At 49.1% G+C, this 15,539-nt stretch overlaps 1 protein-coding gene across 1 annotated transcript; it reads left to right on the forward strand.

The window, feature by feature from the left end:
• Window positions 1-295: 295 nt before the first annotated feature.
• Window positions 296-3,148, forward strand: LOC147085386 (uncharacterized). Its single transcript, XM_085979097.1, has one exon. The coding sequence runs from the start codon at window positions 296-298 to the stop codon at window positions 3,146-3,148; it is 2,853 nt and encodes a 950-aa protein (XP_085835223.1).
• Window positions 3,149-15,539: the final 12,391 nt, after the last annotated feature.

Raw genomic sequence — 15,539 nt, forward strand, 5'->3', positions numbered from 1 at the left:
GTTCAGAGGAGTAAGGGGTCTTCAGGGAGCTGGTAATATCTGGACAGTAAGGAGCCTTCCGCATATCACAGATATTAAACATGGGAATGGCTTTTCAGAGTAGTGGAGAACACAGTATCCATGGCAGCAGGTTAACTGATTTGCTTAATTTCTACTAAACTGACAATGTAAACCATCTCTGACTTTACAGGCTGTTCTGGCAGCGACAGAGAAAAAACATCTCACACCCACGGAATTTTTCTTGAGTGAGGTCCTGCAAAACATCTGAACCCTCGGACGGAAGAAGGAGGCTGTGATGTTGAGACTGAGCGTTGACTGGCTGCTGCTTCTCTGTGCCCTCTCCTGCAATGTGTTGGTGCCCACAGTCCCCGGGTACACTTTCAATAACTGCATGCAGGTTGCGAACCACAATGGTACATTTCAGTGCGTCCACCGCTTCCTGACACAGGTCTCTAGTGCCGTGTCCGACCTCCCAGCCAGCACCGTGCACTTGAACATCTCCCACAACTGGCTCACCCAACTGCAAGCGGACAGCTTCCGCAGCCTGTCCAAGCTGCTCACCCTGCGGCTGGATTACAATCGGATTGAGAGTGTTTGCTGCGGTGCGTTCAGTAATCTCACCAGCCTACTGACCCTTAACCTGTCCTACAACAGTATCTCTCGTCTGAACTCTTCGGGCTTCCAAGAACTTGAAAAGTTAGATCAACTCCTGCTCCATCACAACCGCTTAGTCACAGTTGAACCCAAAGCCTTCGCTGCATTGGACAATCATCAAACACTTGTCTTAAGCTCCAATAAACTCCAGAATTTCTCCCATCTGGTGAGCGCTGTCTCTGGGCTCAGTAATCTGATGCTCCTGGATCTGGGCAACAATCAACTCGCCTCCCTGCAACATCGCACCGCCCTCCCACCCTCCCTCCGAAACCTCTCCCTCTCTAACAACTCTCTCACAACATTTGACTGCCAACGGAACTTCCTCAGCAACATTCTCAGGTTGGATCTGTCCAATAACAAACTCTCCGATGCTTTGGAATTTTCTAAAGTTGACCTGAGGAACATCTCGTGTTTGATCATCAAGAACAACCCCTTAAATGTCACCGAGTTTCTCAAATCTGCAAACCTGGATCTACAGAATGTTCAATACTCTGGGTTAAGGCTGCACAACCAGAGTCAGCTGTCCAACCTGTGCCACTATCTGGGTCTCAGGATTATGAAGAGCCTGGTCCTGCAGAACAATCAGATCTTATTCCTCCCTGCCCATTCCCTATCCCAGTGCCCACCCATCACCAGCTGGGATTTATCACACAATCTCCTCACATCTGTGGAGTGCTTTGAATTTGCATCGAAAAGAAAGCAAGTTGTTTCTTTCATTATCGAGCACAACAGAATCATCAAGTTACCTTCCTGTTACAAGGATGGGAAGGCAGTCGCGGTGTTTCCCAAGCTGTCGCTCCTAATCTTTCGCTACAACAGGATTTTCACCATTTATAGTCACGCCTTCTCTTATGCTCCCCATCTCCGGACCCTAAAGCTGAACATTAACAACATTGCTGTCATCAACAAGGCTGCCTTTTCTAACCTCACCAACTTGCAGGAGCTCCGACTCGACAACAACCTCATAACTGACATCTATGAACACATCTTCAGCAACCTTGGGAGTCTCAGGAATCTCAATCTCAGAAACAACAGGATCTCAATTGTTTTCAGCAAGGTGTTTGCAAATCTCAATAACCTGAACACATTGGACCTGGGAGGGAACAAAATTCGAAGCCTCACCAGCCAGTCTTTCTGTGGATTACACAACCTGACCAAGCTTCATCTCGATAGGAACTGTATAACCCGTATCAGCAGGGAGATCTTCGACATCCTCCCATCATTAGGAGTGTTGGACTTGGACAGTAACCGGATCAGATACAACACTGGCCTGATTGCAGCATCTCCCTTTGTTAACCTCACAAAGCTCTACATTCTCAAACTACAAGCCCAGCAACCCTACGGCATCAACATTATTCCTCCAAAGTTTTTCAATGGCCTCATCTCTTTAAGAGACCTGTATATAGGAGAGAATAAAATGTCACTGTCCAAAGATGGATTTGAAGATCTGATCAATTTGAGAATCCTCTCCATGCCCGATGCTTGCAATGGGATCCACGGTCTGAATCCAGGGATCTTCAAGAATCTCCAGAGTCTAGAGAGACTCAACCTTGAAAATGTCGGCCTCCAATCCATGTCTCTTGACGTCTTTGGAAACCTTTCCAACCTCAGGACATTGTTCTTGGGGAAAAACGCCATTCAGATCATCAATAGCACGGTTGTGGAACACCTGCCCTCCCTGACCTACCTGGATCTACGGAAGAACCCGTTCCCCTGCACCTGTGACATCAGTTGGTTCCAAAACTGGTCCCTGTCCAACCCCAGGGTGCAGGTTATCTATTTTTACAACCAAACATGTGCAGATCGGCCAACTGAATACTTGTATAAGTTTGATGCTCGCGTTTGTTACTTGGACATTGGGCAGATCATGTTCCATATAACTGTGCCGGTCTTGATCTTGTTCATGTTCATCCCTATATTCTACAGTAAAGGGTACTGGCACATCAAGTATGGGTTTTATATTTTCCGATCGTGGTTGAATGACCACAGAGGGAGAGGAGAGAGTCAGCAGTCCTACAGGTATGATGCATTTATCTCCTATAATTCTCAGGACGAAGACTGGGTTCTGCAAGAGTTGGTGCCAAACCTGGAAACGAGAGGACCTCAAAGCTTCAAACTCTGCCTCCACCACAGAGATTTTGAGCTGGGCAAATATATCATCGACAACATCGTGGACAGCATCTACCAGAGCAGGAAGACCATCTGTGTGATGAGCCGCAACTACCTGTACAGCGAGTGGTGCTCCATGGAACTGCAGCTAGCGAGCTACAGGCTCTTCCATGAGCTGAAAGATATCATCATCCTGATCTTCTTGGAGAAGATTCCAGATGCTGAACTCTCAACCTACCACAAGATGAGAAAGGTCATGAAAAAGAAGACCTACATCCAGTGGCCATCAGACATTGAAGCTCAAAAATTGTTTTGGGTCAAAGTGAGAGAAGCGATTAAAGGCTCCAACTGGGCCAAGGAGGGGAATCCCGCTGCTGAAAGTTAAGCTTCAAGGCCTAGAAATCCGCAGTCTTACCGCAGGCCCTTAAGGCCCGATTCGGGGAAACATGGTGGCTGCCGCACTTCCCATGTGTTTTGGAGTGCGCCGCTCAACTTACCGCCCTGTGTTAATTGCGAACAACTCCCCCAGTGGCTGCAGAATGGCCAGTGGAAGGCTGCTGACTTTCAGTGGGGGAGACTGCAAATGGCCTTGCAGGACGACCTCGAGCAGCTCTGGCCCTAGAAGGCCTGGCTGTAGACTGCACCACCTCGGCATGGGCGGCAGCAGCCTAGGCTGGCTGACAGGCAGCGGCAAGGGCAATGGTAGAGTGGCAGAGGTGGGAGTAGGAATGCTGTCATCCTGAGAGAGGGCAGCAGGTTCCTGCTCCCCAGATCCACTGCCACTCTCCCCAGGTGGTGACTCAACATTCCTAGCAATCTGTTGGTGGCCAGATGGTGGGGCGGCTGTGACACCCTGCAAGCCCCGTTCGACACTGGTAAACCCAGCCATGGTGGCAGCAGTCTGAGCTTGGGTGGCAGCAAACTGAGGCTGCAGGAGAGCACTCTGATACAGCGTGATCTTACAAGTGGCGCTCCAAATGGAATGACAATGAGGCGCTGCTGCACCAAAGAACCTTCCCTTTAAGTAGTGGAGAAAGCCGAGGCCTAACATGACTTGCAGTCAGACTGCACCCGATATTGGCCCATCTGTTGAGCGGTAAAGCAATGAGCAGCGGGTTTAGTGCTCAGATCAGCACTATAATCATGTAAAAGAGCACTCAGCATGAATTTTGCGTGCTACTTAGGCCACTGTGTCCAGACGCAGCTAAGTAACGCTGGGCCACGACTCCGTCCGTTTTCAGGCCATATCCGATTTCTTGGCCCGTGTTCCTCAAAGCCCCTTTGGTTCTAGTGGCAGGGCACCCACTCATCTCAGAACCCGCTCCCACGAACTTCCATCTACCTGTGACACAGTCAATTCAATTCAAATCGCTTTATTGGCATGACAAGGTACATCTTATGTTGCCAAAGCATCGAATAACATTCATGGTTGTACACAAAAATACAGATCTATCTATACAGTGTATAAATAGATACATCCCTGAGTGTATAAATATACATTCATATAATTTGTATATACTCTTTTCTTTTATTTAGTGGTTGTCCCTCTGTTTATGGCAAGCTGTAACATAGTGTGCCGCTAATGTTACACAAATTCTCTCTTCCCCTAGTAGGTATGGGAGTTTTTGGTCGTCATTCAAATTTCTGAATTCCGGGCATATTTTTGTGAATTTTGGGTAGAAATTCTCCCTTATGCCCTGATATTTTCTACAGGCTGTGAGGAAGTGCATCTCTGTCTCCACCACTCCCTAACTGCAGTGAGAGCATATCCTGTCCTCTCTTGGTAGCCAGGTCTGTCTGTGTCTACCTTTTTCGACCGCCAGGCTATGTTCACTAAGTCTGTACATTGTCAAGGTTTTTCTCAGTTTGCTATCCTTTACCATGGTCAGGTAATCAGCCATGTTGTATTGTCTGTTTAGGGCCAAGTAGCAATTGAGTTTGCTTTGGGTTTTTGTTGTTTCTGCCCAATATGACAGATATTTTTCCTTTTGCTTAGCGACGATTGTGTTGGGTCAATTTCTTTGTGTTACGCTGTCACTGTCCTGAGGCTGGTTATTGTTAGTAGTGTTAGTAGTTACTTCACTGAGTCCCAGGACTAGTTGACTGAGGGTATTCTTCTTTATGGTCCTCTCTTGGCATTTCAGGGCTTCGTAATGATAGCATTGGGGGTTGCTCATTTCTAGGTGTTTCCAAAATTTGGTGGCTCTTTTTTGGATAGTGATTATTAATGGATATTGACCTAGTTCTGCCCTGCATGCATTGTTTACGGTTTTCATTTGAGTCCGGAGGATACTTTTACAGAATTCTGCATGTAGGATCTCAGTTGGGTATTTGTCCCATTTTGCAAATTCTTGTTGTGTTAGCGGTCCCCACACCTCACTGCCATAGAGTGCAATTGGTTCAATTACTGATGTGAAAATTTTGAGCCGAATGCTAATTGGGATTTCTATTTGGATTGATTTTTTAATGGCATAGAAAGCCCTTCTTGCTTTCTCTTTCAGTTCATTCACAGCCAGATGGAAATTTCCCATAGAACTGATTTTTAAGCCCTAGTATGTGTAGTTAGTGGTTTGTTCAATTTTGGTTGTTCCTAGTGTGAAATTTATTTTGGGTCCCTGATGTCTGGATCTTTGCTGGAACACAAGGACTTTGGTTTTTTGGGGATTTATTGTCAGGGCCCAGGTCTGGCAGTACGACTCCAGCAGATCCAGGTTCTGCTGTAGACCCTCCTTAGTTGGTGACAGCAGAACCAGGTCATCTGCATAGAGGAGGAATTTAACCTTGGATTCATATAGGGTGAGGCCGGGTGCTGTAGATTGTTCAAGTAGTTTTGCCAATTCATTTATATAAATATTAAAGAGTGTCGGGGAGATGGGCGAGCCCTGCGTCACCCCCCGCCCCTGTGGAAAGTATTTTGTTTGTTTGTCTCCAATTTTAACTGCACATTTGTTGTTTGTATACATTGATTTAATTACATCATATGTTTTTCCCCCTACCCTGCTTTCGATAAGTTTCAGGAATAAACCGTCATGCCAGATGGAATCGAAGGCCTTCTGGAAATCTATAAAGCATGCGTAGATTTTGCTTTTGTTTTGATGAACGTGTTTGTCAATTAGGGTCTGTAGGGTGAAGATATGATCTGATGTTCTATAGTTTGGCAGGAATCCAATTTGGCTTTTACTCAAGACATTGTGCTCCTCAAGGAAGTTTATGTCTTTTGTTTATGATACTACAGAATACCTTCCCCAGGTTACTGTTTACACAGATGCCTCGATAGTTATTTGGGTCGACTTTGTCCCCACTTTTGTATATGGGCATTATGAGTCCTTTGTTCCAGATATCAGGGCAGTAACCGACACTCAGAACCAAGTTGAAGAGCTTTAGGATAGCCAGTTTCATTTTATCGTCTGTGTGTTTGATCATCTCGCTTAGTATGCCGTCTGCACCGCAAGCTTTTCCTGGTGTCAGGTCCTTGAATTTTTCAAATAGTTCTTTTTCTGTTAGTATGGAGTCTAGCGGGTTTTGGTTATCTTTTATGGCCATTTCGAGCTTTTCCAGTTTTTTGCATATTTGGTGTTGCTCTGGTCTCAGTGTGTTTTTCTGGTATAATTTTTCAAAGTAGTTTTCCCATGTGTCTCCATTTTGAATGGCCAATTCGTCGTGTTGTTTTTTGTGTAATGTATTCCAGTTGCCCCAGAAACAATTGGAATCAATGGATTCCTCAATGGAGCTGAGTGTATTCTTAATATATTGCTCTTTTTTGGTTCTGAGTGTGTTTCTGTATTGTGTTTATGTCTGACAATAAGTAAGGCGTAATTCCTCGTTTTCTGGCTGTCTGTGTTTTTGGTTTGATATTTTTCTAAGTTTTTTCCTCATGTTATGGCAATCTGGGTCAAGCCATTTTTCATAGTTTTTTGTTTTGGGTTTGTTCTTGCGAGCTTTCAAGTTTGACCTTGTTGCCAAATTATCAAAAATATTGTTTAGGTTATTCACTGCCCGGTTTACGCCTTCTTTATTGTGAGTGTATATGTTATCCAGAAAGGTGTCCAAGAGAGCTTGAGTTGATTCATTGCTAATTGCTTTCTGGTATTTTTCCGTGCTATTTTTGGCCCATCTGTATGATTTTTTGGTGTTGTACAGCTTACTGGGTTGTGTTTCTGTGTTGGTTGTTTCTGTCTTTTTAAGATACATAGTAATTTGATTGTGGTCTGACAGTGTTGTTTGCGGTTTGACTGTGAATGCTCTGAAAGAGGATGGGTCCAAATATGTAATCATATAGTCTACTGTGCTGCAGCCAAGAGGTGAGCAATAGGTCGATCTTCCGAGGAGGTCTCCCATGAACCTACCATTGACAATGTACAGACACAGGCCTCGGCAGAGCTGTAGGAGCTGTTTTCCGTTGGTATTTGTCGGCTTGTCGCAGTTATGCCTGTATGGAAGGGAAGGGATATCGAAGTGCCTCCTTATTGTTAATCCTGTCATTGCTGCTATTGACCCAGGATAAGGCAAAGGTACAGACACACAATGTAAGCACAGAATAAAGCCTTAACCATCTGGCCCCCGCATGTCAGCTCACTGTCGTCTTTCCATCCAACATCTGCTTTAATCTGGGCCAGACTGATGGAGTGAACGACTCCTCGGTCCGTGGTAATCTGACACTGGTGGACATCAATCCACAGCACAAGACTGTCCACACTGGAGCCCAACAGGAGATCTCAGTCAAACTCCCAGTGGCCTGAGGATTGGCTGGTGTGAGAAATCCAGCTAACAAACCTTTCATATTATCCGCTAATTTTGATACAATACTGGCTCCCGCGACAGGATAGCCCTGGTGCTACCCATTGCAGGTAATTCCAGGATATACCTGCAGGGACAGTGATTACATGTAATGCCCAGATACCCTTGGTGGGACAGCGATTACAGGAAATGCCCAGATACCCCTGTTGGGACAGTGATTACAGGTAATGCCCAGATACCCCTGGTGGGACAGTGATTACAGGTAATGCCAAGATACCCCTGGTGGGACAGTGATTACAGGAAATGCCCAGATACCCCTGGTGGGACAGTGATTAGAGGTAATGCCCAGATACCCCTGGTGGGACAGTGATTACAGGTAATGCCTGAATATCCCTCAGGTGAAGGTGATTACAGGTAATGCCCAGATACGCCTGGTGGGACAGTGAATACAGGTAATGCCCGGATACCCCTGGTGGGACAGTGAATACAGGTAATGCCCAGATACCCCTGGTGGGACAGTGATTACAGGTAATGCCAAGATACCCCTGGTGGGGCAGTGATTACAGGAAATGCCCAGATACCCCTGTTGGGACAGTGATTACAGGTAATGCCCAGATACCCCTGGTGGGACGGAGATTACAGGTAATGTCCGGATACACCTGGTGGGACAGTGAATACAGGTAATGCCCAGATACCCCTGGTGGGACGGTGATTGCAGGTAATGCCCAGATACCCCTGGTGGGATGGTGATTACAGGTAATGCCCAGATACCCCTGGTGGGACGGTGATTACAGGTAATGCCCAGATACCCCTGGTGGGATAGTGATTACTGGTAATGCCCGGATACCCCTCATGTGAAGGTGATTACAGGCAATGCCTGGATACCCCTGGTGGGACAGTGATTACAGGTAATGCCCATATACCCCGGAGGGACGGCGATTACAGGCAATGCCCAGATACCCCTGGTGGGACAGTGATTACAGGAAATGCCCAGATACCCCTGGAGGGACAGTGATTACAGGTAATGCCCAGATACCCCTGGAGGGACGGTGATTACGGGTAATGTCCAGATACCCCCGGTGGGACTGTGATTACAGGAAATGCCCAGATACCCTGGTGGGACAGTGATTACAGGTAATGCCCAGATACCCCTGGTGGGACGGTGATTACAGGTAATGCCCAGATAACCCTGGAGGGACAGTGATTACAGGTAATGCCCAGATAACCCTGGAGGGACAGTGATTACAGGTAATGCCCAGATACCCCTGGTGGGACAGTGATTACAGGTAATGCCTGGATACCCCTGGTGTGAAGGTGATTACAGGCAATGCCTGGATACCCCTGGTGGGACAATGATTACAGGTAATGCCCAGATACCCCTGGTGGGACGGTGATTACAGGTAATGCCCAGATAATCCTGGTGGGACGGTGATTACAAGTAATGCCCAGATAACCCTGGAGGGACAGTGATTACAGGTAATGCCCAGATACCCCTGGTGGGATAGTGATTACTGGTAATGCCCGGATACCCCTGGTGTGAAGGTGATTACAGGTAATGCCCAGATACCCCTGGTGGGACAGTGATTACTGGTAATGCCTGGATACCCCTGGTGTGAAGGTGATTACAGGCAATGCCTGGATACCCCTGGTGGGACAATGACTACAGGTAATGCCCAGATACCCCTGGAGGGACAGTGATTACAGGTAATGCCCAGATACCCCTGGTGGGACGGTGATTACAGGTAATACATAGATACATAGAAGATAGGAGCAGGAGTAGGCCATTCGGCCCTTCGTGCCTGCTCCGCCATTTAATGAGATCATGGCTGATCCTTTAATTCAGTATCCCGTCCCCGCCTTCTCTCCGTAACCCTTAACCCCTTTTGCCCGTAGAAATATATCTAATTCCCTCTTAAATATATTTAATGAGCTGGCGTACACTGCCCTCTGTGGCAATGAGTTCCACAGGTTCACCACTCTCTGAGTGAAGAAATTCCCCCTCATCTCTGTCCTAAATGGTTTAGCCCTTATCCTTAAATTATGTCCTCTAGTTCTGTTTTCACCCGCCAAGGGAAACATTCCTTCTGCATCCAGTCTGTCTAGACCTGTCAGAATTTTATACACTTCTATGAGGTCCCCTCTCAATCTTCTAAACTCCAGTGTGTACATCCCTAAACTACATAGTCTCTCCTCATAGGTCATTCCCGCCATTCCTGGTATCAGCCTGGTGAATCGCCGCTGCACCCCCTCCATGGCAAGAACATCCTTCCTCAGATGAGGCGACCAAAACTGTACACAGTACTCGAGGTGTGGTCTCACCAGTGCCCTGTACAGCTGCAGCAAGGTATCCCTGTTCCTGTATTCTAACCCTTTTGCTATGAAGGCCAGCATACCGTTTGCCTTCTTGACCGCCTGTTGCACCTGCATGCTCGCCTTCAGTGACTGGTGTACAAGAACACCCAGGTCTCCCTGTACTTCCCCCTCTCCCAATCTATTGCCATTTAAATAATAATTTGCCCTCCCGTTCCTGCACCCAAGGTGGATAACTTCGCACTTGTCCACATTATAGTGCATCTGCCATTTATCCGCCCAATCGCCCAGTCTGTCCAAATCGCTCTGGAGCTTCCTGGTCTCTTCCTCTGAGCCCACCCCACCTCCTAGTTTAGTGTCGTCTGCAAATTTGGAAATGCTGCATCCGACTCCCTGATCCAGGTCATTAATGTAAATTGTGAACAGCTGGGGGCCCAGGACAGATCCCTCTGGTACCCCACTTGTTACTGCCTGCCATTCAGAAAATGAGCCGTTTATTCCAACTCTCTGTTTTCTATCTGACAGCCAGTTCCCTATCCACGCCAAAACTTTCCCCTTTATCCCATGAGCCTCAATTTTCCATGCTAATCTTTTATGTGGGACCTTATCGAAGGCCTTTTGGAAGTCCAGGTACACCACATCTACTGGCTCTCCCCCATCTATTCTACCAGTTACTCCCTCAAAAAATTCCAATAGATTAGTCAAGCACGATTTACCCTTTGTAAATCCATGTTGACTCTGTCCTATCCTGTCCCCATTTGCTAAGTGCTCCGCTATTTCATCCTTAATGATGGACTCCAGCATTTTGCCCACAACTGATGTAAGGCTTACAGGTCTGTAATTACCTGCTTTTTCCCTACCCCCCTTTTTGAATAGTGGGGTAACGTTAGCTACCCTCCAATCCATCGGCACTGTTCCCGAGTCTAATGAATTCTGAAAAATCATCCTTAGTGCATCCGCTATCTCTAGGGCCACCTCCTTCAGTACCCTAGGATGCATGTTATCAGGCCCTGGGGATTTGTCCACCTTCAATCCCTTTAGCTTCCTTAACACCATATCCTTAGAGATATTGATTTGCGTCAGTTCCTCCTTTGCCCAGATACCGCTGGTGGGATGGTGATTACCGGTAATGTCTGGATACCCCTGCTGGGACAGTGATTGCAGGTAATGCCCAGATACCCTGGTGGGACAGTGATTGCAGGTAATGCCCAGATACCCCTGGTGGGACAGTGATTACAGGTAATGCCCAGATACCCCTGGTGGGACGGTGATTACAGGTAATGCCCGGATACCCCTGGTGTGAAGGTGATTACTGGTAATGCCCGGATACCCCTGGTGGGACGGTGATTACAGGTAATGCCCGGATACCGCTGGTGGGATGGTGATTACCGGTAATGTCTGGATACCCCTGCTGGGACAGTGATTGCAGGTAATGCCCAGATACCCCTTGTGGGACAGTGATTGCAGGTAATGCCCAGATACCCCTGGTGGGACAGTGATTGCAGGTAATGCCCAGATACCCCTGGTGGGACGGTGATTACAGGTAATGCCCAGATACCTCTGGTTGGACGTTGATTACAGGTAAGGCCCGATACCCCCGGCTCTCTGTGGAATGAGGCCCGCTGACAGCCCCAGGGCTTTCCTCAGACGGTTGTGTGCTGTCCCCACCCACCCCTGGAATATGGCCCTCCTGCCTGGTGCACAGCGAGTCAGCCACAGATTATGAGGCTGCAGCCCATCGAGGACCGAGCATTTGGGCGGCAGCTCACCAGTCCCGCATCCACATCTGTGGGGTCCGAAGAATGGAGGAGAGGCTGCCGAGACTGCAGCAGCGAAATCAGCCCAAGGCAATGATTAAGCGGTAACTGTCACTGCTGACAGAGGCAGGACAGAACCAGTGCCCTCAGCCCCTGTACATTTATAGCACTGCACTGTCTATCTGATGCCAGCGAGTGGCAGCATTGACTGACAATGGGGAATATGACACTGATCTCCACACACCCATCACTGTGTTACAAAAACATTTAAAAAGACTTGCATTTCTATACCAGCGTTCAGCACCTCAGGACGTCCCAAAGCACTTCACAGCCAATGAAGTACTTTTTGAAGTGCAGTCACTGTTCTAATGAAGGAAACACGGCAGCCAATTTGCGCACAGCAAGCTCCCACAAACAGCAATGTGATATGGCAAGATAATCTGTTTTTTCAGTCCTGTTGATTAAGGGATAAATATTGGCCCAGGACACCAGGGAGAATGACCATGCTCACCTTCGAATAGTGGCCGTGGGATCATTTACATCCACCTGAGAGAGCAGTTTAATGTCTCATCCAAAAGACGCACCTCCTAAAGTGCGGCGCTCCCTCCCTCCCGACAGTGCGGCGCTCCCTCAGTACTACCTCTCTGATAGTGCAGCGCTCCCTCAGTACTGCCCCTCCGACAGTGCAGCGCTCCCTCAGTACTGCCCCTCCGACAGTGCAGCGCTCCCTCAGTACTGCCCCTCCAACAGTGCAGCGTTCCCTCAGTACTGACCCTCCGAAAGTGCGGCGCTCCCTCAGTATTGCCCCTCCGACAGTGCGGCGCTCCATCAGTACTGCCCCTCCGAAAGTGCGGCGCTCCCTCTGTATTGCCCCTCCGACAGTGCAGCGCTCCCTCAGTACTGCCCCTCCAACAGTGCAGCGTTCCCTCAGTACTGACCCTCCGAAAGTGCGGCGCTCCCTCAGTATTGCCCCTCCGACAGTGCGGCGCTCCATCAGTACTGCCCCTCCGACAGTGCAGTGCTGCCTCAGTACCGTCCCTCCGATAGTGCTGCACTCCCTCAGTCCTGCCCCTCCGACAGTGCGGCGCTCCCTCAGTCCTGCCCCTCCGACAGTGCAGCGCTCCCTCAGTACTGCCCCTCCGACAGTGCAGCACTCCCTCAGTCCTGCCCCTCCGACAGTGCAGCGCTCCCTCAATACTGCCCCTCCGACAGTGCAGCGCTCCCTCAGCACTGCCCCTCCAACAGTGCAGCGCTCCCTCAGTACTGCCCCTCCGACAGTGTGGTGCTCCCTCAGTACTGCCCCTCTGACAGTGCGGCGCTCCCTCATTACTGCCCCTCCGACAGTGTGGTGCTCCCTCAGTACTGCCCCTCCGACAGTGCGGCGCTCCCTCAGTACTGCCCCTCCGACAGTGCAGCGCTCCCTGAGTACTGCCCCTCCGACAGTGCGGCGCTCCCCCAGTACCGCCCCTCCGATAGTTCGGCACTCCCTCAGTCCTGCCCCTCCAACAGTGCAGTGCTCCCTCAGTACTGCCCCTCCGACCGTGCGGCGCTGCCTCAGTACCGCCCCTCTGACAGTGCGCCGCTCCCTCAGTACTGCACTGGAGTGTCAGCCTGGATTTTTGTGCTCAAGTCTCTGGAGTGGGGCTCGAACCCACAACCTTCTAGCTCAGGCGAGAGAGTGCTGCCCACTGAGCTACGGCTGGAGCAGCGGCAAAACCTCCTGCTCCTCTTGGCCCCCCTAAAATAAGAGTTAAAAAGAAACTTTGACCATTTTCTGAGAGGTGGATTTGCTTATTCCAAGTGGCCTCAAACAGGCAGGAGTTCCAGCCCCTGGTATCCAGACCTAAGATCAGCAGTGTAAACAGGGCAGCAAGTCACCCAGGACCATTCTGCACTGTGACTGCCCTGGTTACGGCAGGGAGGATGCCTGACCCTTGGCCCGACGAAACTCGCTGACTGCTCGGTACATAACCCGGTTATCTTATTCATATCTCTCTCGGCATCAATCTCCAACAGATCCTGTAGTGCCAAGCTTTCCTACAAAAGGAGGTTGAAAGTCCAAATATGTCCAATTCTGGGCACCGCACTTTAGGAAAGATGTGAAGGCCTTTGAGAGGGTGCAGCAAAGATTTACGAGAATGATTCCAGGATTGAGGGACTTCAGTTACTTTGACAGACTGGAGAAGCTGGGGTTGTTCTCCTTGGAGCAGAAAAGATTGAGGGGAGATTTGATGGAGGTGCTCAAAATCATGAGGGGTCTGGACAGAGTAGAGAGTGACAAACTGTTCCCATTGGCAGAAGGGTAGAGAATCAGAGGACACAGATTTAAGTTGATTTGCAAAAGAACCAAAGGCGACATAAGAAAAAACTTTTTTACGCAGCAAGGAGGAAAAATTCAGTTGTCTGCGCCTCCCGTTAGCGCCTTAAGAGGGCGCTAATGGGCCGCAGAGCAACTAGCGCCCGGGCGCGGCGATGTTTGCGTCGCTCGCGTAATTAACTAGACATTTTGTGGCGGCGCTAAACACTACCGCCACGATCTCCTGCGCCGGTAGATCGTGATGTCAGTCGAGTGCGCAACTCCCCGGTAGCGCCCCGGACCAGACATTGAGTGGCACCCCCTGCCTTACCACCTGCTGCTAGCAACGACAGGTTGAGGGGAGCGTTTTGCAGTCGGGAAGGGACTGGGGGAGCGCTATTTAAAGGCGACCGCTTCTGCCATTTTTTGTTGGTGACATTTTTGCACCACGCATTCTGAGAGAGAGAGAGAGAGACTTCTGGAGATTCAACGCTGTGTGAAGGAGTTTTGCATACTGAGCAGCACTTTGCTGGTTCATTTTGATTTGCCCTTCCTTGTATCGATTTAGAAGAGACTGTGGGGGCTGCACTCTGAGCTGTTTCCCTGGGCCTCTCCATTGTTCTTTCCAGCAGATTTGATGTACAGGTCTCTCCAGGCCGAGATTCAAGGCTGCAATGAGCAGGATGTGGATGGAGAGCAAGATCGACCCTCCCCTTTAAGATAAAAACAGAAAAATGCTGGAGAAACTCAGCAGGTCAAGCAGCATCTGCGAAGAGAGAAACAGAGTTAATGTTTCAGGTCGATGACCATTCGTCAGAACTGGCCGGCGCCAGTGTGTCTGTGTTCCATTGCTGACTGACATCACAATAGCTTCGCCAGCGCTGAGGTAGCGCCTCACTCCTCGGTCTATGCGCCTTAAGACAGGTGTGAAGCACATGATTTCGCGCTCCAATCACCCCCTGGGGCGATAAAAGCCAAGTTTGCCATCAGAGGCGCTAATTAGCGCCAGGCGCTAAACTTTGCGCACGGCCGCTAATGGCGCCCCAAACGGGGCGATACTGAATTTTGCCCCCCAAGTGTTTAAGATCTGGAATGCACCGCCTGACAGTGTGGTGGAGGCAGACTCAATCATGGCTTTCAAAAGGGAGCTGGATAAGTATCTGAAGGAAAGAAATGTGCAGGGCTATGGGGAAAAGGCGGGGGAGTGGGACTAGCTGAAGTGCTCTTGTAGAGAGCTGGCACAAGCTCGACGGGCAGAATGGCCTTCTTCCATGCTGCAATCATTCTATGATCCTAAATGGCCTTTGTTGGATTGCCCTTCCCCTCCAGGTTAATCACCCGCTGAAAGAGCAGCGGGAAGTTTATAAGGAATGGCCTCTCCTGGCAAATCCCATACTGCCAGTTCACTATCATACACATGCTCTTTAAATCTTCACTCATCAGACCAAAGATGCCCTGATTAAAAACAAATCTTTAAAAATAGAGGAAAATTGGTTTTGATCAATGCACTCACACCCACCGATATGTTCCACACCCGACCACAGCACACTCATGCGTCTTAGTTAGTGGGGGTGGTCCCCACAATAAAATATCCAGCCAACCTTGTCTGGGTTCAACACAGAATATGGTGATTTGGGCATGGTACAGGCAACTGGTGGAGAGGGACAGTACCCCAG

This window comes from Somniosus microcephalus, unplaced genomic scaffold (assembly GCF_052327205.1).
Source record: "Somniosus microcephalus isolate GS21.2 unplaced genomic scaffold, FLI_Smic_1.0 unresolved_chr8, whole genome shotgun sequence".
In the NCBI taxonomy this organism is placed as follows: Eukaryota; Metazoa; Chordata; class Chondrichthyes; order Squaliformes; family Somniosidae; genus Somniosus; species Somniosus microcephalus.